The sequence below is a fragment of the Carassius gibelio genome, chromosome A5, assembly GCF_023724105.1.
Source record: "Carassius gibelio isolate Cgi1373 ecotype wild population from Czech Republic chromosome A5, carGib1.2-hapl.c, whole genome shotgun sequence".
Lineage (NCBI taxonomy): Eukaryota > Metazoa > Chordata > Actinopteri > Cypriniformes > Cyprinidae > Carassius > Carassius gibelio.
In genome coordinates this window covers 21,428,725-21,454,682 of record NC_068375.1, presented here as the reverse complement: position 1 = coordinate 21,454,682, position 25,958 = coordinate 21,428,725, and the positions used below count along the sequence as shown (strand labels likewise).

General features: G+C 37.3%; 1 protein-coding gene across 1 annotated transcript in view; it reads right to left on the bottom strand.

The window, feature by feature from the left end:
- Nucleotides 1-24,808, bottom strand: part of parp8 (poly (ADP-ribose) polymerase family, member 8) — a 31,882-nt gene extending 7,074 nt beyond the window's left edge. The window contains exons 1-12 of the mRNA XM_052592459.1: nt 24,205-24,808; nt 23,625-23,679; nt 10,492-10,529; nt 10,184-10,273; nt 8,564-8,634; nt 8,375-8,443; nt 5,448-5,542; nt 3,544-3,604; nt 3,322-3,412; nt 2,423-2,489; nt 2,208-2,336; nt 862-1,426 (exon numbers count right to left, since the gene is read on the bottom strand). Of these exons, the coding sequence (XP_052448419.1) occupies nt 862-1,426; nt 2,208-2,336; nt 2,423-2,489; nt 3,322-3,412; nt 3,544-3,604; nt 5,448-5,542; nt 8,375-8,443; nt 8,564-8,634; nt 10,184-10,273; nt 10,492-10,529; nt 23,625-23,679; nt 24,205-24,295 (1,422 nt within the window). The 5' untranslated portion in view covers nt 24,296-24,808. The remainder of the gene's footprint in view (nt 1-861; nt 1,427-2,207; nt 2,337-2,422; nt 2,490-3,321; nt 3,413-3,543; nt 3,605-5,447; nt 5,543-8,374; nt 8,444-8,563; nt 8,635-10,183; nt 10,274-10,491; nt 10,530-23,624; nt 23,680-24,204) is intronic.
- Nucleotides 24,809-25,958: the final 1,150 nt, after the last annotated feature.

The window sequence follows — 25,958 nt, the reverse complement described above, 5'->3', positions numbered from 1 at the left end:
TAAAAACTCAAATTTGCAAACCAAACACACAAAGTTATTTTCAAAGCCTGAAGCCCAAAATTACACTTGCGGGACAAAAATGTTTTAACTACAGAATTGATCTCTCCGTGAGAACGTTTTAATAAATCACCCTGTTCTCAGCCTGCTGTATCATCTCTGCCTGGTACCAGCAATTCATTGTGAAATTGCTTACTCTTATTTTTGCAGTAAATAAATTGTGTTAAATAATGCTTTCACTGTGTATGCAAATTTCCAAGGATGTTACACTTTTCTTATTTTCCACGATCGTGTATAAGTTATATCATTTCTGTGGTACTTAATGTTCTTTTCCAAGAGCTGCTATTTGAAAGATGATATCTGAAGATTGCTTAACTCATATCTCTATTTTTATCGGACTTCTACCTTCTGCATTTTACAGATCATGTAAACATGATCTAGTCCTAAACTTAACTGAACTTAGGTGGCGGAAATATTTGACAATACGTAGATAATGACACAATGGATAAATTCATTTGACATTTATGATTTCTTCTACAAGGATTATTATTCTCAGATGTTTAAGATACTCAGATTACTCTTTTAAGTTTAGCAGAATACACTGAACTCAAATTTCTTTAAATATTATTATTTATTTTTTTTCATTATTAATATCTTCTGTTATGGTTATCATTTATAATATTATATTCAAATAAATACAACTTTACTGAAAGACTACAAATGCCTGGATCTCACTGCACCACACTCGACCAGGTGTCACTGATCAAAGCCAAACCAAACAGGCAAATCCTAATTTATCATGTATTTATCAGGAAGTATTTGCATATGAGGCAATCCCAAGCAGCCTCTGGGAAACATCCTTACCTGAGGTGTGGAAGAGAGTGATGGGGCCAGGATGCCAATTAGCCCTGAGGTAAGGGAGAGACGTCTGCTCTCAGTGACAGGCTCTTTAAAGATCTCACTTTTGCCCATCTTGGTGCTGCTGGAGTAGGACCTGCTGAGCAGACGGTGGTGGTGCTTCAGGCCATCCAGCTCTTCAGTCTGCACACTGCCTGAGCAGGAGCGGCCCAGGAGCCGGTGGGGCTTCAAAGCACCGCCATCGCTACTGCCAGCAGCGTGTTCACAGCGAGGCTCTGCCATGCTCGACCGCGGCGACAGTTTATGAGGCCGCAGCGGAGGGCAGTCCTCCGGTTTATCTGCAGTCGAGCAGGGCCTCGGCAGCAGCCGGTGGGGCTGCTTGAGGGGCGGGTCGCTGGAGAGAGAGTGGCCCAGAAGCTTGTGCGACTTGCCGACACAGCCGTCCAATTCTGGCTTCACCGTGCTTGAGCATGTTCGCCGTAACAGACGGTGGGACTTTGACACACCGTCCTGCTCCGGTTTGAGCTTCTTTTTGCTCTTCACACAGCCAGGAGGAGGGTAGCTGGGGGATCTGAGTTTGCACAAGCACAGCACATTAATCAAACAATGTGAACTAAGGAACACCGAAAGATGTTGTGCAATTACGCTTGTGCAAATCCTGCACATTTCAGAATGCTTCATTGGCTGATTTACAACAGTTCATTTTTCATGTTCAGGTCTGCATAGTTTGCAGTGGGGAAGTGCTATTTCTTGCACTAATGAATTACAATAGGTCGTGCTGGAGTTAATGAGATACAAAGCATTGAGCACTGTGGACAAACTGCTTAACCATTTTTCTGCATCTTTCATTTCTGGATAATTGTATTATTTTATCATTCAAACACACACAGGTAAGCCATTCAGATAAGATTTCCTCTTTATGATTTTAAACTGCCAAACCCATGTCTACATTCTCAAAGTCAATTTCATCAAAATTACAGTCCAGTCTTCTCTGTCTTGGAGTCTTTCCAATTCAATGAAGCATCAGATTTGTGTCAACTGTTCCAACAATTTGATAAACAACCACTGACTCATCCTTTAGAATATATCAGCTCTTATGTCTCAGACTCTCCAGCTGGTCTAATAAACACAGAGGCCATGAAGCTGGCACGCTTGTTAGCTTAAAAGCAAACGCTGGTCCTGAAGACATAAGTTTAGCCTATTCATACCAAATGTGAAATGCATGGAGAAAATGTACTTATTTATGCTGAATGGCATACAAATAAACCTATTTCTCTCTGGACGTTTATTCAAAAGGCCTGTATCTGATTAACTGTCTAGCACTGGTGTAGCTGAGAGACTTTTTTTCTCACCTGCGTAGAGTTGAAAAAATGTGCAGGGGAGACTTCACCTTCTTATCGGTTTGCTTTTTGCTGTGTGGGCTGATGAGTTTATCTTTGCTCTGACACTTCCACTGCTGTGTGACAAAGGTTTGCATTACCCTGCAAAGAGACAACACACTCATGAAGTTTAATGACACTAGAAACCCCTATATAACACTAGACATCATTTTCCAGTAGTTTCTTACTTTTTCAGCTGATGTCCAAGTCCAAATCTGTCTTTTGAAGACACTTGAAACACGTCGACAGTGGGAACTGGAAACAGGACATGAGAAAGTTATTGCAAAACAAAGTACCATATAATGTAACATTTGCTACAGCCATTTGATGAAGCCATCAAAGTGAATAAAACACTGCAACAGAAGGTCACTCTGATATGAGCCACTTATGAGAAGCAATATCTTGGCAAGAGAACAAGAGCAGGCATTGCAGCCGTGTCTAAGTAACTTCTCTCCTGCGATCTGAACTGAAGTGGCCATGTTCTTGAGGCAAGTCATTCTGAACCAATCTACAATCAACAGAGAGAGCTCAGTGCAAGGACACTCAAAAGACTCTCACTGACAAGAACAAGGCATATTGCTTTTATGCAAAAGGAACACAGGGAAAAAACATCTAACAAGGAAAGCTGTTCAAACTAGTCTAATGCTGTTGACGGGAAAATGCATGAATTGCATGATTTTCTTATAGAGTTGTTAACTGTTTTATACGTTTAACAAAGTATAGTCCTTAGTCAGGATAGTGCCATATTTAAGTTTTGACAGGAATAAAAAATTAAGCTGTCCAGGATAGAAATACAATGGATTGGTATTGTTAAATAACACCTTTTTTTTTTTCTTTCGAAGCAGACAAAAACTCCATAAAAGAGTTTTTAAAGATGTGAGTTCTGAAAATGACATGATCTAGGATTGTTATACAGTGTGTGCCATTGTTAAGACTCTAAGTCTATACTTCACAGCCTCGTTTTCATTCATGATAATTCAATATGGCATCCAACCTGAGTAAGAGCTACAGACGTTTATAAAATGAATAGTCTATTACAGAAAGTTTGTTATTGTGTATGTGTGTTTGAGAGAGAGAGAGGAGTAACCTGGTCCATTCAGATATTGTGTGAGGGAGCAGTGAAGTCGCACAATAACAGGTTCACTCCGGATCACATCCCAGGCAAGTGCAATCTCCTCCTATGAAAAAAAAATGCTTTATTTCAATTTCACACGATTTAATTCACACACATACACACACAAAAATATATAATAAAAATCACTGGTCATCATCATTTATCTTTAATAAGACAATGAACAATAACACTTACATCTAGGAAAGAGACATCAATGTGTAGGTCGATGTCCACATCGTCAATTGCACCATATTCCCTGTATTTAGGGGAAAAAATAGATATAACTGCAGACGATTATGAGATTCCATCTTTGACAAAATAAATCCTCCTATTGTGATTACTCTTTATCCACAACAGCTTTTAAAGTACATACTTGTTCAGACTAAACAATTACTAGAATATATTAATCAGAATATTGTTGTTGACAGTCAAGAACAAAGCTTTTAGGGATTCGAAGGGAATTCACAACAAATTTAGACATGAAGAAGTTCACTTTGCTTATATAATTTTGATATGAATTATCATTTGCACCTTATTTTAAATGGGTTGGAAGAAAAAAAAGAAAAGAAAAGAAAAATAAGACAGGACTGGTTTTTATCCATCAGCAAATAACTGAGTGGAAGGAGACTGAAAGCAAATTTGCGTCATCCTTAATGACGTAAGTAGAAAAATGAAAGCATGTTAACTTTAATCAGAAAGATTCCAGAATAAATCAGTCTTGTGTTATATTTTATTTCTTATGCAAGTAGACAGGTACACTTGATGTTGAAGGGATGTAGCTTGATGCTCCAGCTCTCTTGCTGTGCTTTACACAAAGCATTTATTTCTCATAAAACCATTGTGATGAGTTTGTTGCCTTGCTCTGGGCTAACTGTTACCATGGTGACACCTCACTCCCAAATGCAGCCGCTGTGTCTCAAAAGCAAAAGGTTTGAGAAAATAATAATCCCCTTCGATCTGACAAGGGGAAACAGCTTACATACAGCCAATAAACACACATGCATGTTCATATACATGTTAACACACAAAATTACATATTTACTAAGGTAAAGAAAATTCAGAACAACTTCAAGGAATCATTTCTAAGAGCAGTTTTGCTTTTTCCTTCAAATCAAGTTAAATGAATAGGCAAAAGCCAACAAACCAAATATTTTATTTGGACATGTCCTGGAATTATTAAAGGGGGCGCCAGTGAACCCACTCATAGAGACTGCGGCAAAAGCGACCAAGGCCATTTTTCAAGCAGAAGACTGAATAAATATTCAAAATAGTCTTCCATCCATGACTCAGGGCAAATGCATCACACACTAGAGAGAATATAAAACACACACTTCTGCTGCTATGAATAGAGTCTTTTATGCTGTTCTTTCATTTGTCTGTCTGCTCTTATCAAAAGCAGCTTGACAAGATAAACTTTCAAGGACGAAGCTTTTAATAGCTGTCGTCACATGAAACACCATTCAGATTGCCAAATTTTGCAGGGTGAATCACGCTGTTGTCGACAATCTGTCATGAGTTCTTTTCATCTTAGATATTCAGCACAAACACATTTTTTGCTGTTGTCCACAGCATTATTAAAAGCAGCAGTTTCAAATGTGTTATTTCTTGCTTTAAATTTGCTCCAACACTGATTGCAGAGCAGATTAGCTAAATGAAAGCTTCTCTGTCAGGATAAAAAAAAACACAGCAATCATTACACCATTACAGGCTTGTAATCAGACTGAAAATGCTCAGACTCTCCCATCCTTCAGTTGATCACAGAGCCTTTCCCCAAATGACAGTCCCCTGGCCACCTGAGAGTTATGGGACCTGAACGTTCTTGAGCGGGTTAACAGTGCCAGATCACTAATGAATGATTGCTCCAGGTGTCGTTTCCCGTAAAACACTTCTCTGGTGGTAGGGGATTTCAGGAAGGAAGTCACAATTTTAAAACTTGTTTTCTGAGCTGATGAAATGTTTGCACTTTTCCTGACATAATGCTACTTTATTTGAATGTTTTTCATTTTGTGTGTAAAAAAAAAAAAAAAAAAAAAAGTTTAATTGGCAAAACTTTCAAAATGTATTCACATCAACAACTAGAAATGTGTATGATTAGATACCTGAGAGATACTGCATGATGGCCATATAGGTCCCTCACGGCTGCCAAATCAGCCTCCAGATGGGGGTGTTTGTGAAGCTCTCCATCATAACTTACCTGTCAGCACAAACAAACAGGTCAAAGGGTTAATAAACGGAAGCAGTTTATTAAAGTCATTAAAAAAATCAAGAAACACAGGGATAGTTGATCAAGCACTTCTCCCCTCATGATTGAGGCTTCAGAGTTTCATTTTATTGGCTAAACAATGATCTTTTAATCAGTATAAGATCCAGAGCACTTCAAACAAGCTTCCAGACATTAACCATGTTCTTTTTAACCTGTTGATGGCTCTGCACTCTTTTAACAATTAATAAATGTTACATCCTAAGATGTAGAGTATTGTTGCTGTTAATACTGTGTGTTAACTCCATATGTAACTGTGCTTCATTGATGCTTGACATCCTGTTGGGAGTTGTAGTTTTTGTTGGTTTTCCTCTGTTCCTCCCTGTCCTCTCACAGGAGACCTAATTGATGTCACCTGTTCCTCATCAGAGCTGTGGAGAGGAGCTTGTATTTAAACAGAGGGAACGGACACAACACCAGAGAGAGTTTGGCTTGTCTGTTTTTCCCAGTTGGTGGTTTAAGCAGTGGTGCTGCTTTAAGAAAGCCTGTTGTATTTGATTACTATTGTGTGATCAGGGCCTGTAGTGTATCTTCAAGACAGCTTGTTGTGATTAGAAATTGTTTTCTTTTTATTATTTTGCCTGCAGACGCAGTAAGGAGGTGGGTGCCATTTTTATTTTATCAACTTATGCTTTTCTCCTGGTTTTGTGGAACAGTGAGGAAGTCAGGGAAGAGACATGTTGTTGATTTTGATGTTTTGTTTGCTAGGTAAGTTAGATTACTTTGTTTTCAGTTAGCATCCCCTTTTTGTTTGTTATTTTGGCCTTAACCCCCTCCTGAAGCTACAAGCGTCTTATTCTTTCTTTTTGAATTACCCATATTGTTAAACCTCTAATTTTCCCTTACCCTTTAATGCTGTACAAAGACTTTACATTGTAAATAAAATCTTGAAGAGTTTCCATGAGTTTGAGTGCTGGGATTACGGATAGTCAACTCTCTCTCACTATTTTGTTTGCAAGTTCACCGACATAATTGTTAACTTTTCATAAATAGCATATGTTACTCCCCTTGTCACCCCTAGACACAGAGGGGGACGTAACATAAACATCATACACTTTCAGGGCTCGACAATAAGGACTGCCCAGTAGCCAAAGGCCAGCATAAAATACGCTCAGGACGGTTGACAGATTTGTGAATGGCCTGATCAGGTCAATGCTATGTCGTTTCAAAAGTTCATCATTTGCACTTGTTTTTAATCCTTGCCAATTTAAACATTCAAGCAATAAGTGCAAGAAGACGCGAAGGAGAACTGGAATGCTGTTCTCGTGCACCGTTGTCTGTCTTTTCTTTCACTTGAACAGACAAATACAAGCAACATTATGTCAAGTTTACTTATTACTGTCTTGGCGAGTATCCTAAAACATGATTGGTTGTCTTAAGTGACATGTAAACAGGTCAATCGGACTGAATTTGCAAGATCTGACTAAAATTTCGAACGGATTGTAAGAGGTGGTTTATTCCTTTTGTAATCCGAGCGAGAGGACATGTAAACACTTGATCGGATTGAAAACCAAAACTGGAAAGTATAGCGCATGCACAGTGACGTAGATATAGCGTCATGATGTAGGACGCACGGATCGAGATGTTCTTCCTGGTGAATAAAGTGTCATAAATAAGTATCCCATCATTATAAAACTCCCCTTTCACTCAGTGTCTGTGAAGTGGAGCAGAACAACATTCCACCAGAGTTGTTTAAGACTCTCAACAACAAAAGACTGTTTTTTTCTCAAGTAAGCAGCACTGTGCTGGTTGTTGCCTTATTAGAACCCGAAGTAGATAAATATCTAGGGGTGCACTATACATATCGGCTGATGATTAATGTGCATCTCGTCAGTAAAGCCGTTTCTCTAATCACCGGTACATTCCATCAGTTGCGTGATTTCACATAGAGCAGCGGTTACTTCACAGAGCCGTTGTTAACTGACAAGCTGCGCAAATCCACAATCATTATCAGCTTGGATTTTCTGCAGCTTGTCAGTTAACAACGGCTCCGTGTAGTAACAACTGCTCTATGTGAAATCACACACCTGATGGTAGATCACCCATATATCGTGTGCTTTTTAAAAAAAGCATGCAACAACAGCTGGAAACTCTGTATATTCATGCAGTGTGCACATGTCAAAATAGTTAATCCGATCAGAAGCTTGTGACATAAACGCGCATATCAACCCGATCACTTTATTCATGCAAGTTTTTTTTTTTTTATATTTAAGTTCTTTCTTCTAATCCAGTTTAAAAACTCATAAAAATAACTCATAAGTTATTCATATTTAAATGCAAAACATTAATCTGTTTGCTTCTTGAGCCTCTAGACTTGCTCATCACAGCAACACTCAACCAGTTTGAGAATTAGTTTGGGACGGGACTCTGTTTGCAAGACTGAGGTAATATGCAGGAAAAATTGTGATTATTTACTCTCAATCTCAATCATTTGCTGACACTAGTGGCACTAATTTGCTAGGAAAAAAATATAAATATATACAGGTCTTTACATAAAAAGGAAATAATACAATTAATTTTCAGGATGGAAACCTGAATCATAAAAAGGCATTTAATATCAGTATGTTGTGAGAGAATTCAGTAAGAAGTATAGAATAGAAGTATTCTTATCTTTCCTACAAATCATTAAACAGTAACGTACAAAAAGGCATGTTTGCACTGAAAATGATGACAATTGGTTAGTTATTGGATAGTCAATAAGACTGCAGAGATTCCACAGACTGAAATGTTATGTCAATAAATGTAGTGTAGTGATTTTAAACTTACCTGTCCAACATAGTAGAACTCCTCTGAATCATTGTCACCCTCTGAATCCTCCTCTATAGCATAATGGCACTGGAAAGATTTCAAAAGCAAGAGAGGGCTTTAGTCACAATACAGCGGACTCATTGATTTACCTCACATTTGTAAATAAAATACATTTTATAATAAAATAAATAATTATGAATTTCTTACCACGTTTTTGTCGGTTTGAAGTTTTGATTTAATAGACAGACAGCTGGTGGCATCATTATTTTTGCGTATTTCTAAAGACAGAGTAGAGTGAAAGCACATGACATGATACACAAACTGAGAATCTCAGATTAAGATCAAATCTGCCATAATTCCTGTGACAGGCCTGGTCATGTCCTGAATATACAGACTTTCTTACATTGTCTTGTGTGTGTAGACCATATGTGTGTACGGTGATGGCAATACAAACGTTTCAACTGAAACAATCCAGGTCTTACTAAAAGACTAGTTTTTATTGTTAATTCCATTACAATTCCAAACCACAAAACCTACAATCACAGCTCAGAATCACAAATCTGGGATAACACACTGCCACATTAAAGTCCTAACAGAACAGTGAGGTCTTGACCAAAGAAGTGGTACTTGCATTTATCAACTCCTCTGAGTAAAAGTAGATTGTTTATACAGGGATTTGAGTCAGAAATTATTTACAACTGACAAAGTTTGCACATCCAAGATCCATCAGCAGAATGTGCACAGGCTCATTAGTTGTAATTTACTGTAACTTTTCTGTAATAGCTCCTAAACTCTGGAACTCCCCTCCACTTCATATTAAGTCCTGTAATACAATTGTCAGTTTTAAGACAAATCTGAAAACACACTTTTATTCTCTTGCTTTTAATTATTTTTTTTTATATGTTATATTCTATAGCCTTATAATTTATGTTTATGTTTTATTACATTTATTTGAGTGTATTCAAGGAGTCTTGTACTCATTTTTATGTATTGTCAAGGCATATTTTTTCTGCCTTCCCTGTTTTAACATGTAAAGCACTTTGGGTCAACTGTTGTTCGGTTAAATGTGCTATACAAATAAAATGACTTAACACTTTTTTATTATTAAACGTGTGGATTGGAAAACGGTTAGGTGTGCATGACAAGCATCTATTAAAGGTGCACTAAGCAATATTTGAAAAACGTTTTTGACCCCAGTGTCGCACACACTCACTGCCAATCAGCAGTATTGAATATTAAAATAAAACAGAAAAACATAAAATGGAAAACTGTAATTTGCAATAATATTTTACAATAATGTTTTTACTGTATTTCTGCTAAAAAATAAATGTAGCCTGGGTGAGCATAAGAAACTTCTCCCAAAAACATTTGGAAAAACATCTTACCAACACCAACATTTAAACCGTATTGTTTGTGTATATTGTGGCTATATTTATGGTACCTTTGAGTACAATCTACATGCTGTATTTACATGAATATGGTACACATTCAGTACCATGTGCTTCCACTGCTTTTTGTCATGATCTGTCTACAGCCCATCATTAATGGCAGGTCTGAAGGATTATATTGTTAAAACTCTGAGCCAACTCAATGGAATCTGATTGATCCTGGTAGTTCAGGGTTGGAGCTAAAATATTCAGCTGACAGGGCCTTGACCAAAGTTTAAAATTACTGAAATATTACTGACGTACACTCTGGATCTGGAAGGCTGGTGGTTTTCCTTTTCCTTTAGTGTGTCTTTAAAATATCTGATCATTCAACTGGTTCATTGGTTTTCTTCAGCTGCAGCTCTTTTATGATCCATTATTAGATGGTAATGCTTCTTACCTGTTGCAATTCTGTGGAAAATCACTGGTATTGGATCCCTGGTGACTAACACTTCATCATCGTTTTCAGAGTTAGACACATATGTGTTATCTGAAATGACAAGGACAAGCAGGTGCCATTGAAATACATAGAAATGTAGACATGAAGATGATCTAACAGAGTAATCAAACCTGGCAGTAGTAACCAAATAAGAGCTAGCACAGGGCTAGTGTTAAAGGACTATTGCGTCTTATTGTAATATGCAGAAGTGTGGTGAAAGTTTGATCCATCCTTTTATCAAATAATCCATCAACTTGTGTGTGCAATACCTGGATAATCATCGGAGACGTGAACAGAGTAGGACACCCTAAAAAATAAAAAACATTACATTAGAAAGGATAAATGTAACACTGGAGTCCATTACAAGACAGACTCATGCACATATGTGGCCCTGGACAGCAAAACCAGTCTTAAGTCGCTGGGGTATGTTTTTAGCAATAGCCAAAAAAAAAACATTGTATGGGTCAAAATTATCGATTTTTCCTTTATGCCAAAAATCATTAGGATATTAAGTAAAGATCATGTTCCATGAAGATATTTTGTAAATTTACTACTGTAAGTATATCAAAATGTGATTTTTGATTAGTAATATGCTAAGGACATATTCAGTCCTATCCTAATAAACCATACATCAATGGAAAGCTTATTTACTCAGCTTTTAGATGATGCATAAATCTCAATTTCTAAAAATTGACACTTAGGACTGGTTTTGTGGTCCAGGGTCATGTATGGTACCTAACACACAAATGTCTCATTTCATCACACTAAATCAATTCAGAGACAGTTTGAATATCATCATATCATATTGTGACAGAGTACCACTGGAGCTCTTAGACACAAAGGTCCAGATGTTTTTTTTTTTTTTCTTCTTCTTTTTACACCCGTTTCGATCTTACTAAGTCATAATTTATTGTACCTGACTCAGTGCAGTACTTTCACAGACACTGCAAATAACTGAAAAGTACAAAGTCTAGTTACACTTTATTTTAAGGTCTAATTCTTGCTTTTAACAAATAATTAAATACAACTTTTGCCTCAATAATCTCCTAATTTGCTGCCTATGAATAAGGCAGTTGTTAAATTTAGGTAGGCCTATTGGGTACGATTAGGGATGTAGAATATGGTCATGCAGCAGAATGTGTGCTAATAAAGTGTGCGCTAAGCACTAATAAACAGCCAATATGTTAATAATAAGCATGCTAATAAGCAACTAGTTAATAGTGAGAATTGTTTATTCAATTACATACACTGCAGTTAAAAATCCACCAGTCAAAATACTGCTCTTTTAGCATTTTCTATTGTATTCTATTCTTAGGTATTCTATTTTTAGCATTTCTATTATCATTTAATATATATATATATATATATATATATATATATATATTTTTTTTTTTTTTTTTTTTTTTTTTTTATATATAATAATAATAATATTATTAGCATAAAATACAGTGAAAAGTTGAGCATCACTACACCATTGACAAAAAGACAATGGACCCACAACATTTTTCTGACATTTTGCTATTGTCCCCCTTGCTTAAAGACCGCAGCACTCAAGCTACATGCAACTCCTGTATCTAAAATAGTTTGTTTTTGTGTTGGTTTAGCAAGATAGAATTGTCATAGATATTGGGATCCCACCAGTCCATTACTCACTGAATAGCTGACATTATAAAATGTTCACATATGAATAAATTAAAGCAAATGATCCGATACAAAAAACTATTCATTTTATGTTTGGGTGCGGTGCAGAAATGTAATGCTATGAAGACAGAAAAGCCATCTAGCGTTGACAAAAACAACTTAAGATATCAGCAAAATGATTGAAAAATAAATAAATGAATAAATAAATAAATAAAGGCTTGATTAGATTTGACAGAAATAACAGAAATGAGCAGATGTTATAAATTATAAGTGATGCATTACAGAAGACACCATCGGGTCCCAGAGGGGTGCTGCCCACAAGTCCTGAAAACAGCTAGTCTAAACACTTACGTAAGAGGTAATTAAGGAAAGTGTGGTATCAATTTCGCGCAATCAAGTAAATAAGGTTGCAACGAACAATGTTGACAACAGGACACTGTCTCCAGTGAAGTACCTTGAATTAATGTGGAGAATTATTTGATCAAAATCATACTATTACCTCAATATAGGCTGATCTGGCAAAAGTGAAAATATCACGCAGGTGACCTTTATGTGCTTGTGTTTTTTTGCACCATTGCACAAAATGAGAAATTGTATTCGGGAATTAATGGAGCCAATGACCTTAAACATACCATTAAAAATCATGGCAAATAACTTCATGATAAAAAACATAAGCGTACACTTTGTAGCCTCTGACTACTACTGGCATAGAATGCGATACTAGCCCAGAAGTGTTTATGTGATGAGAACACAGAAGAGAAATTGATTCAGTGGAAGTGAAACCCCTTCTGAGGTCTCTCACAGGATGGTGCCACTGACAGAAAGCATTACTCAGAATGACACCTGGTTTTATCAAAAATTGACTTGGGTTGTGGTATACATGAAACTGGGTTTTTTTTGGTCACATGAACACATTTTTCTCAAGCGCTACAAACATCTGCTAAATGCCAATGACTGTGCAAAAGGCATTAAGTTCAGGTGTATGAAGTTTATGCTTACGTTCATCACAGAGTCTTCTTAATAATGCATCTCTGCCCCAATAGCTAATTTTACAGGATCTAATTTTCAATTTCTGCCCAACATCAATTTCTGCTACTGAAATAATAATAGAAAAAAAAATGGTTGCCACACTGGTCAAACCGCGTTATTGCAGGCTCTTACATTAGATCATATGACTTTAACGACTACTCGACAACAAAAATATTTGTCGACAATTTTTTTTTATTGTCGACGTTGTCGATAATGTCAACTCATCGTTTCAGCCCTATAGACGCTTTTTTTTCCAATGACCCTAGGCTGGAAACAACAACCTAAGTGGTACATTGAGTTACACTAATGAAAGTATTTTTTTAAAGGGGGGGTGAAATGCTATTTCATGCATACTGAGTTTTTTACACTGTTAAAGAGTTGGATTCCCATGCTAAACATGGACAAAGTTTCAAAAATTAAGTTGTACGTTTGAAGGAGTATTTCTGTTCCCAAAATACTCCTTCCGGTTTGTCACAAGTTTCGGAAAGTTTTTTTCGAGTATGGGTCCTAAGGCACGTCTGCCGGAAGAGCGCACGCTCCCGTATAGCAGAGCAGAGACATTCACTGATCAGAGCGAGAGCGTCGCGAAATGTCACAAAAGGAGTGTGTTTTTGGTTGCCAGGGCAAGACAACCCTGCACAGATTACCAAGGAAAAAACAGCATTAAGGGACCAGTGGATGGAGTTTATTTTAGCATCAACGGAGTTGTGCAAGTGTTTGTGTTTGTTCCCTGCATTTCGAAGATGCTTGTTTTACAAACAAGGCCCAGTTTGACGACGGATTTGCGTATCGTTTATTTCTTAAGGATGATGCAATCCCAAGGAAAAAGGGTCACGATTGTGTGTTGGAACCGCAGGCGGTGAGTAAAACTGCTTCAAATATCTCTGCCTCCTTGTTAGTGCGTTCGCCTCCCATGCCGGAGACCCAGGTTCGAGCCCCGCTCGGAGCGAGTCGTTGCTGCTGCTGCTCTCGTTCAGTTTCAGCCTCTGGATCTGATTCTGGATCATAAATAAACGGCTGAATCTGACTGTTAGCCATGGTTTGTTTTGGTTTGTTTTTTTCCTCAAGGTAAGGTCACAGCTTCCACATGCTCTCAACGCAAAAGCCTACTGGCGCTCGTGATTCTTTAGCTCCGCCCACACGTCACGCCTCCAGTCGGTCGTGTTTTTCTGGGAAAATCGGTACAGACTATCTTTCTCTTTTGAATATAATAAAACTAAAGACTTTTTGGAGTTATGAAGGATGCAGTACTACTCTATAGGTACTCAAGATTAACAGGATATTGAGTGAAATCGAGCATTTCACCCCCCCCCCCCCACCCCTTTAAGGGTTCAGATAGAGCCATAAAATAAGTTTTCATTTCTAATGTCAAATGTACAGATTTTCAAGGAATAGGCCACCAACTAACCAAATTCTAAATTACAAGGCAACTATAGCATCTCCTGCCCTGGTTGGCTTGATTCTAGGTTAAAAATATTTAAGGTTAGAAATTAAATATGTAAAATGCTGTTTTTCTTTAACAGTTCAAACACTGATGAATAAAGACACAAGCTAGCAGACACAAACCAATTTTCATTAGCCTATTAAAAATTTGTATTTAAAAAAAAATCTAATAAATTATATAAATCTTGTTTTTTAATGTACAGTACAGACCAAAAGTTTGGACACACCTTCTCATTCAAAGAGTTTTCTTTATTTTCATGACTATGAAAATTGTAGATTCACACTGAAGGCATCAAGGGCTATTTGACCAAGAAGGAGAGTGATGGGTGCTGCGCCAGAGACCTGGCCTCCGCAGTCACCGGACCTGAACCCAATCGAGATGGTTTAGGGGTGAGCTGGACCGCAGACAGAAGGCAAAAGGGCCAACACGTGCTAAGCATCTCTCGGGGAACTCCTTCAAGACTGTTGGAAGACCATTTCAGGTGACTACCTCTTGAAGCTCATCAAGAGAATGCCAAGAGTGTGCAAAGCAGTAATCAAAGCAAAGGGGGCTACTTTGAAGAACCTACAATATGACATATTTCCAGTTGTTCCACACTTTTTTTGTTATGTAAATATGAAAATAAAGAAAACTCTTTGAATGAGGTGTATCCAAACTTTTGGTCTGTACTGTATATAAATGCTAAATTTAATTTCTAGCGTCTCTATACAGACACTATAAGCGCCCTCTCGAGCTACTGATGTGGCTAATGGTAAACTATCATTTTATGAAAGCTTTAGGAAACATTTTTATGATAATTTTTCATGGCTAAAAACATGTACAGTATGAAATACTGATAACATATTTCTTTGCATTTAATTGTATCCAGGGCTGGTTTTATGGGAGTCTTAGAGGGAATGAAACAAGTGCTGCATGCTCAGGTGTCTCTCATTATAACAAAGAGTGTAACATGATGTAAACAAGAGATGTGACTCATTGTGCAGTGTACAGCATCAATTGATTATAACAGAACTTTGTGAGATTGTTTATTATGACATCCGCGTGCATTTATATGCTGATGTCACTATTATTGCAATGATATTGATAACCATAAGAATGGACAGGATTATGAAGATATGAAAAATATTTTAAAAAATGTCAAGATAGAAGTAGGCTACATTTAGGCTTGGTTAAAAAGAAAACTGTAACTGGCAAATATCGATATCAACAGGTCACACTTACAAAAAAAAAATCGGAAATCAGAATCAGTCAAGAAAATTTCAATCGGTGAATATTGATCTAATTTATTACATATTTGTTTTACTCTCTACACATGATACATAAAAAACAAATATACACATACATTTTAAGCAAATATTAATGTTTCTGGCTTAATTTGTAACTGTGAAGTCTGCACTGACAAATGCTGTGGTTTATATAAACTTAAACTGGCATAAAACCGTTACAAAAACCCAATGTGGTGTGAATATGGAAAATGACTTCTGCTTTTGATACTTTCGTTTTCGGGACTATACAACACTATAATCACATTAGTTAGTTATCACATTATTACGGTACTTCCTCATCTACTCTCTGAATTAATAGTTTACATCCTTTTGATATAGTATACCAAATGACCCAAAAAGTTTATTTCCAGTGGTCTGCCAGTATCCGAATCTAATGCAACAACATTTGTTTGAATTAGAGCTTGTCACAATTTAGCACTCATGGTAATTATGCAAATTCAGTTAAACAAAGATGATGAAACTCAAACATAATTTGTGTTGATCTTGGCCATGATGGATTATTCATGAGAAACTACTGCATCTCTGGGATTACGGGCTTGTCTGTTCTTTTCACTGCTTGAATCATATTATACCTACTTCTGGTAACATCTAACAAAAGTGATCTCCATGTGAATAGACATCTTTGAATGGTTTGCTGTATCAAATATCAGGGTTATCTGGCATATAAGATATTAGAGCTACCTTGTTGTCTGTGAAGAAAATACAACAACACAAAAATGACAAAGAATGTGTGCAAAAAAATGAGGCCATGTCTATATTAGAAATGCTGATCCTTCAGTAAAAGCTATTGAGTGCAGGTTGCAGCACTACAAACAGGAAATGTGCTACTTCCTCTATAAGGCGAGTTGCAATGTTTTTTCATAGACAGCCTGCCAGCTCATTTCCTGCTTGTAATGCAAGGTACCTCCTCTAAGAATAAGAGTGACAGTTGCAAACAAGGAACTCCCCATTTTTAATTCAGGACACCTAAATTGATTACATTTTTGCTGTGGCAAACAACTGAACATGGAAATGAACAATCAATCTAGTGCAGTGTAAGGAACAGGGTTCTTGCACCTCTGCCAAAGTGAAATTCAAGCACTTATGCATTTTCAAGGTGCATTTTGGATCTTTTCAAGCACTTTAGAACTGTGGTAAATGACGTTTTCATACTTATTCACGTTAAATTAGATCTTATTGTGCTAATAAAACGACATGTCTGGATTGCATATAACGTAGGATAATATAAATAGACAATATTCAGTATATAAATTATTAAAATAATAATAATAATAATAATAATAATAATAATTACTGTTCAGATAAGTAGGGCTGGAAATCGATTCAGATTTACAGATTTGATTGGATTTCAATTCACATGCTCTTGATTCGATTCCATTTGATTCTTGGTTTGATTCTCAATTTATTTATTATTTATTTTATTTTTTATTACATTCAGTGAACATAGTTTTAATACAAATGCTAATGATATTTTAATTTCAATTTACAAATAGTGAATTTATAAAAACAATTTAAGTGCCACAGGCCCTGCATTTTAATCCTTTTCTTTTTTTGTATTGGGTCCTTTTTTAAACAATAATTGGGCCATATAAAATGATGTTCTTAATTTTTCTGGTAATCAGATGAAGGCATAAAACAATTTAATTTATCCTAATAAAGTGAAAAATATTTTTTTTTTTCTGTTATTGAACGAAATAAATATCAGATAAAAAAGTCCCAAAGACAGAAATATCTGATCATCATCCATATCCCTGTTTAAATTACACAACCAAGGCAATGACTGATGCATTTATATTGCATTTCCAAGAGCTCCATTATAAGCTCCAGTGGAAAATGAAACTTATATGGCGTAACTGGCCCGGATTGGCACGGAATGGAACGGTTAAGGGAAGAGTTCGGCCTGATAGTGGAAAAGTGTGAATCACCCATGAGTGAACGTCATGGAAGAGAAGACAAAAATACCTGTAAAAATTTTCTGTAATTGATATTTGATACGCCTATAGTATATATTGTTGATTTAAAAAAACGAGCTAATTTTATCCTCCATGTTAATCAGTAATTTAACACGATAAAAACCTGCTCTTAATTTGCTTGGAAAATACTTGTGAATACTGCAGCCATAAAAAAAACGTACAGTAGCCCAGCCTAATAATAATTTGTCTATATTAAAAGTATTTCTCTTAACAGACCTGTGTATTAATAACAAGCCCTGTCTGCGTGAGGGGTGCCGCTTCCGGCTTGCGCTGTTCTGTAGTTTATTAAAAGTTGAATAATTCTGAGTGTCGTGTGTCCATATTGCACTACCTTGGGTCCGCAGCAACACACACACCACATGTGAAGTCGATTGGATGAACAGTTCTCAACATAATATCAATGCAAACAGACAGACATACAAACAGAGATTACCTCCTTTATTATAGAGAAGAATATGTTCAGCCCCTCCCTCCGAAGCTTCGAAGCTTCGAAGCTCAAAAAATGGCATTCGGACCAGCCCTACTGTGATTAAAGATAAACCAGGATTCCATTCATCCAGGGTTTAGGATGACCCAGGGTTAACAATTTCAAGTGTGAAAAGCCCTTTTGAGGATTAAAATAGAATAGCCTACCTACATTAAAAAAAAAATTTGTGTGTGAGAAAATGGCACATTGGTTATTTAAGTAACATGAAAAACAAAACTGTTTTTCAAACAGGGATTAAATCATATAAAGAAAGCGAGCAACGAACGTTCTCCATCAATTGAAACTGTTGACTCCAATCTTGCGTAAGCTCACCATGCAAATTAATCTTGTTTTCATCGTATCACTTTATTGTTTATAAAATTATTTGGGTGGAGTATCCCTTTAAAACAGCTTTGGGACAACATGAAAGTGAGTAAATGACTCAAAATATTTTCGCGGCAACATGTTTGGTCTGCTGTCATTTTTAAGACCAACACACACCTAATATACAGGCACGGTGTTGATATATCAATCAGGGATGGAAATTAGTATTATGTAAATTATGTAAACTTGCTTCACCTACCGGCCGCAGTGCGTTTTTTTTTTTTTCTTTTGCAAAACGTAAATTTTTTGCGTATATATACAGCGTTAGATTGACTCCATAGATCAGTGCTTTTTTTTCTCAATGGATGCGCAACGCACCTGTATTTAATGTACCATAAACTCTAGTGTTAAAGCGGACAAATCGCCGTCACTTTCGCTCACACTCACATAGAGAAAGAGAGAGAGAGAGAGAGAGAGAGAGAGGACTGACGCACTACATTTAAACAATATTATTTGCCAAAATAACGGCGTTCCTATGGAAGTCTTCAGCTTTTAAGAACAGTTTAGCATGAGAAAAAAGACATGCACGATAATGATGTGTGCATGTGCAGTAAACCCTGGTAGGAAAATCTGATGGGTAGGATAAAATGTCAGGACACCGGTTTTCCGGTAGTGGGTGGAGTTAATGTGCGAACGACAATCTCATTGGCTGGCGCTCACCTATTATCATCTCTGTTTTGATTTCAGCAAATCAGTTCGAGCGAACACACAAAACCTGATTAATATTCATGAATCCAGCTGCTCATTAATCCTTAGAATCCTTAGTGTGTTTTATAGTTTTTATAATTAGGAATCGTATTATTATTACCCTCTCAGTTTTTTTTATAGGTTGTTTCCCAATCGTTTTTTTTTTTTTTTTAACAGAAACACTGAATGACCAAAAAAGCACCACCACCAGTCCAGTTAAAATGTTCAGTTAAAACGACTATTAAGCATTCAAACATTGTTATCAAGTTTACTTCTAATTACTAAAGTTCTATTCTTAAATGATACTTGATTATTATAAAGCTTGACTGACTGGCGAGTAAACTAAAATAATTACTAGCCAATGGCGATTCAACTGCCAAGGTGTCCGTAGAGGGTTGTAAGTGGTTATGTAGAAACAACATTGTATCACTACACATGTTTGATAGCTCTGGCTGATGAGACGCGTAAACAAGATGTATTAAAAACGCTATGCGTTCATTTGTCGACGGTGTAAAAGTTTGCAAGCTGAGATTTCTTTCAGTGATACAGTGTTGAACAGGGGATTTTTCCCCACGTGTTCCCAAACCACAAAAAATTAATAAATACACCAAAAAAACAAAAAAAAGAAAAAAGAATACACTTATACATACACTTACTGGTGAATCCTTTCCTTTGGAATTAAATACAAGATTATTAATGCGTTCGAAAACTGTTAAGAATATATTTAGAATATCACAAAAATGTTTCTGTGCACAAAAAGTGGCCACAGTGGCCGGTGGACAAAAAAGTTAAATTCCATCCCTGATATATATATGTATTAAAAAAGTGTGTGTGTTTGTATCATATTTTAAACATCTAATAATAAATGAGGCTCAATCATCTATTAACAAATGTGCGTGCTTATTTTAGCACTTCCATCAATGAATATGCAGCCTGCAAAACACAAATAAATATCAAATAAATAATAGTTAAACAAGAAAGTATTCTAAAGAAGAAAGTTAAATACACCGTTTCTGCAGGTCATGAGTGGCGCGGCGCGACACGACAAATACTATAGAATTAATTTTAAAGCGGGGTGAAATGCTATTTCATGCATACTGAGTTTTTTACACTGTTAAAGAGTTGGATTCCCATGCTAAACATGGACAAAGTTTCAAAAATTAAATTGTACGTTTGAAGAAGTATTTTTGTAACAAAAATACTCCTTCTGGTTTGTCACAAGTTTCGGAAAGTTTTTTTCGAGTATGGGTCTGTGTGACGTTAGATGGATCGGAATTTCCTTATATGTAGGGGTGCTCCGATCATTTAAATTTAAACCGCTGATAAGAGAACCGGCTTTACTGACGAGATGCGCATAACGATCGGCCGATCGTGATCGGAGCACCCCTACTTATATGGGTCCTAAGGGCACTTCTCCCGGAAAAGCGTGCGCTCCCGTGGAGCAGAGCAGAGACATTCACTGATCAGAGCGAGAGCGAAATGTCACAAAAGAAGTGTGTTTTTGGTTGCCAGGGCAAGACAACCCTGCACAGATTACCAAAAAAAAAATAAAAACAGCATTAAGGGACCCGTGGATGGAATTTATTTTTACAGAGCATCAATGGAGTTGTGCAAGTGTTTGTGTTTGTTCCCTGCATTTCAAAGATGCTTGTTTTACAAACAAGGCCCAGTTTTACGTCGGATTTGCATATCGTTTATTTCTTAAGGATAATGCAGTCCCAACTAAAAAGGGTCACGGTCATGTGTTGGAACTGCATGCATTGAGTAAAACTGCTTCAAATATCTCTGTGTTGTTAACGTAGCTATCGGCGCGTAAGCACATCAAGTAAACAACATGCGATGTTGTCATCAAACTGCACTTTCCACATGTACACCAAAACCGCTAAGCAAATATATACAGTTTCAATACATACTACGTAGTCATTGCTGCTGCTGCTCTTGTTCAATTTCAGCCTCAGAATCTGATTCTGGATCATAAATAAACGGCTGAATCTGACTGTTAGCCATAGTTTGTTTTGGATGATGTTTTTTTCCTCACGGTAATGTCACAGCTTCCAGACTTTCAACGCAAAAGCCTACTGGCGCTCGTGATTCTTTAGCTCCGCCCACACGTCACGCCTCCAGCCGGTCATGTTTTTCCGGGAAAAAACGGTACAGACTATCTTTCTCTTATAAATATAATAAAACTAAAGACTTTTTAGAGTTATGAAGGATGCAGTACTACTCTATAGGTACTCAAGATTAACAGGATATTGAGTGAAAACGAGCATTTCACCCCCCTTTAATCAATCCGTGATGCTGCACTGGATGCAACACTACATGGCATGACAAATCCTCTACAGGAAACTGCCTCATCCTATTTATGAGGTACTGACACAGAGTTCAATTGTCCTGGGTAGGCAGTAGACAACCCTGTTGTGACGCGGTGTCAAGTCCAGTGTAGAAAGGTTTTACCAAAACAAAAGCCTCGTCCATTTGCAAGGTGTGCGCGCAGTCAGCAGAGGCTCCATGAATGGAGATGGCACCAGATCGCCGATGTAGTATTTGGTTTCCCAACAAGGTCAATCGCAAAATCAATTTGCTGAATGCATAAACTGTATTTTCCTGTGCTCAAACCTGCCAATCTAAAGAAAATACTGTGCATGGTGTTTGAGGTAACTTGTAAATTTCTACAGACTTAAAAGTCTAAATAAAACAATTTGCAACTATTACTGTTATTACACTTGTATACAAAACAAGTGTGCATATAGTGTGGGACGTCACATGCACTACTGCCAGTGACAGTAGACATCAGGGCCAACGTCACAGCCCTACACACTACTGTCCGCCATCCCATTAAAAACCTCCGGGAGCAGGGAAATCAATTTAAAGTGACTTATTTTATCAATTAAAATATCGATATTTGAAGCCAGCGTATCAATTCTCCTATCGCACAGAGAAGGTCAATGATATATTGCCATATTGACATTTTGTCAAAAGCGCCATACCAGTGCTAATTTTTAACCAAGGTCTAGTAGTTTTGCAAGTATTACTCATCTAAATGGCCTCGAGCTAAAATTTCTGTTTGGTATCACATCTGACTTCGTTGTTAAATGAGGCTGCAAGTCCCATTTGCTGAAGAAAAAGCTGTCTGTCTTTCATCTCAGTCTGGTGGAGAGGTCTTAATAATATGTCAGCAGAGTTAGGGGTTTGTATAGTAAACAAGTCAATAGATTGGAAAGACTGCCCTTTCAAGAATCAGAGCAATCATGTTCTTCTCATGTTTCCTTTCACCAGACAATACTCTGCATGAGACGCAAGACGTGTAAAACGAGACTTTTTGACTTCTTGTCAAGATTTCACACTAACCAACCAAAATCCACTAGACCAAATCCACTCCAAACTGAAAGTACCATGAACTTCCGCCAGCAGAAAGTGTAGAGACAAACATTCATTCAGCTTTTCTTGTAGTGTCTTTTACGGTCAACACATAAATCAAGAGTCTTAAACTAAATTTAAACTTGACATCAAAGAGCATCTATCAAATATTCATAGCTTTCAAGCAAATCATTACTCAAAAGGCAACACCTGAAGAGTGACATGTAAATATAAAAGCCACACTTGAACGCATTGGAATTCATGATCGGTGGAGCGATGAGTATGGGGTGTTTAATTTCCATCAGCTGCAGTGAACGAGAAATAAAGTACATGATTTGATTTTCTCCAAAAGGGAGTTTCCTAGTGCTCCGGGTTGTTTACTAGCACGCAGTAAAGAGTTTATTCTTTTTTTATATATATGAGGATACATACTGTAGCAGCTGAAAATGGCTGACAAATCATCACTGTTAAAGTGATTACTTAAAGTCGGTGACAGAGTACAGGGTAATGCATTACATTTAAATGAAATCTGTTTTTAATCACAGAGCAGCTAAGAGACTGCTTAGGCTTAAGGTGGTACATATTTATCAATGCACATGCTTTCATAAGCATTGCTGATCACTACAGAAGTGAACAGAGACAATGAAGATGAGGTTATTGTCCTCAGTGACAATGTTAAAAGAGAAATCGCATGAACCTCAAGTGAACCAAGAACGACATCCTGAATCCAAATTAAAGCCTTGCACATCACAGAGAGAATTATTAGTAAACCCCCCCCAAAAAGTCATTGTTTCATATTTCGCTCATCCTCATGTTGTTCTAAACCCAAACAACTTTTTTTCTCAGTGAAGCACAAATGATTTTAAGCAGCATGACAGCTTCACTATCCTTTCACTTTCATTCCATCTTTTTCCAAAAAAATAAAAGCTAATAGATACTGAGTCATTCCACCTGGCAGCTTTTGTTTTTTTCTGCAGAAGCAAGAAAGGTTTTGAGCAACATGAGGCTGATAAGAACATCAGGCTTTTTTTTAGAATAAACACTGAGAAATATAATAACTCAAAACATAAACACTTTAAGAGTGTGAGTGTACAGCAGCTGTTTACATTCAGAGCATAGCATCCTCTATATTTACCTTTTAGGTCCTTTTGAGTAGGTGAAGGTGAAGGTGGAGTCGGAGAATCGGAAGTCTGAAACAAACAGACAAACAATCAGTGAGCAATGTAACACACTGGACCCCCCAAAAAAGTGATGTCCCTTTCAACAAGTGTAGTGTCCATGGCAACATCAACAGGGAATGTCCAACGACAGTGAATAAATGAAATGGATAGCTAAAATAGTAAGGCGTGGGCTAATTGAAAAATCATTCACATCACAAAACAACACCTGGGTCCTGAGACGAATGTTAATGCGTTTATTAGAGTGATAAAAGCAGAATATGTGGTAGTAATAATATAGGCAGTTTACGTTTTGCGAGGCCCTCGGTTGCAGTTGGTTACTGCATAATTTACAATGTCCAGGAAAGATTAAATTGCGTACGACGGAGCACATTAGCCACATACTGTATGCGTTTCTGAACGGGCTTTTGTGTGTTGAAGGAGGAAATAAAGGTATTAGCGGTCAGAGTGACAGCCTGTCAATTGTGTTGAGTAAATCTATTGACAATTATTGTTAAAGTAAGACAGCTCTCTTAATAAGACACAATGGAAACTCACCGGAAAACAGGCAGTCTTTCTCTGCCTTACACCTTTGAATTACGATGTCGACGTCTTTTTGAATCCTCTCTTGCCTTGAACACATCCCCATGAAATAACACACACTAGAATGGCTTCTCTAACTAATATTCGGCGAAACAAACGATTCCTTTCCGCTCGCAGACACGTATGGATGTGGGGAACAGTAGGAATACGTGCTTGGAGATCTGCTGTAACAATCCCAGGTGTGTCACGCCAACCGACACCGTTTCATTTCTTCTAACAATAGCCTCGATCGCATGAGCACAGCGGGGAGAGAGCTCTTGTTCGCGACAGCCTTCATAAAGATATCACTTTTACACCGGAAGCATCTTTCAGTCGTCCTCATAACTCTGCTGAACCCAACAATGGCGATGTCGAAAGCCAAACCACGAAGCGAACAAAAGAGAAAAGATACCGCAAGTCTTACAGTAAAACCAACGAGGGCGTGTGCAGCAGACCGTTACGGATGCGCTGAAGTTGCACCACGGGGCTAATCAGTGTGGGAATCCTGTGTTAGCATGCACGAGCTGAACTCGGTGGGAACGGGAATCACAACAAGGCGGATGATGTCATGGACGTGTTTTTCTCCCCACGCGCCCTCGCTGCTGCTGGGACCTGCTCAGCATCACTGGCTTCTGATACATGCAATAAAAAAAAACGATTTTGCTAATAAATATATATTCAGCTTATCATTGCTGATTTTTAATTAACCAGTCTCACATGAACATTGTCTTTTTGATTATAAAGACGAAGCACATGTATACTGATATGCAGTACAATGGCAACATTACAAGTTTGATGTTTCTTTTCCTCAAGTTAAATAAACAGCTATTAATATCAATTTGTGGATCAGACTTTGTGCCACCCATGAACCCACAGAACGAAAGCGGAACTGGAGTATAAGTTCTGTGATCGTTCTGAGGCTCTACCACGGTTTTGCATTTCACACTCTCCTCACACCAATTACAGAAACCATACCAAAACCCAAATTTATGATTGTTTACATCATCAGTTAATATATAATATTAAAGGGGTCACCAGATGCTGATATTATTCTTTAGGATCTTAATGAAAATTCTGTAACATAGTTTGGTTTAAAGTTTCTCAAAGGTTAGTGCAAAACCTTTTTTATGCCTGCAAAAAAAGCTCTTTACAGAGCAAGCCATTTTGTAACATTTTCCTTTAAATGTTAATGAGCTCTGCTGACCCCGCCCCCTCTCTTCTGAGACTTTACTTTAGCTGCATTCATCATGAAACTAGTACATAGGTAAGGCAATTTGCAAATTAATTTAAATACCTCATACTCACTTTCTCTGTAGACCACAAATTATTTGTGCAAACATAGACACATTTAGGTATATTGGGGGCACATTCCCTTCAGAAACAAACGTAATCTACTGTCTCTTCAGCAGCTCAGATGTCGGGGGTTAAACGACAACTGCTGTGTTCATTATTACATCCAACAACAAAACACCTCAATCACTATGAGACATTCTTGTCTACATTTGCTCTGGCAGTGAAACAATGGTATTCTGTTCACATCTCACTCATGGCGGTCTAAGGTAAGACGCCAATCCAGTCTGTGCTGAAATACACTGTCAATCAAACTATCGTGGGCGGGGCCTGTCTTTGTGATGTCAAAAAGACAGGCATCTGAGATCAGCTCGATTTGAGAAAGGGGTAAAGATTTTAGAAGATTAAAAAAAAAAAACACTGGGTGGATTTTTATCATT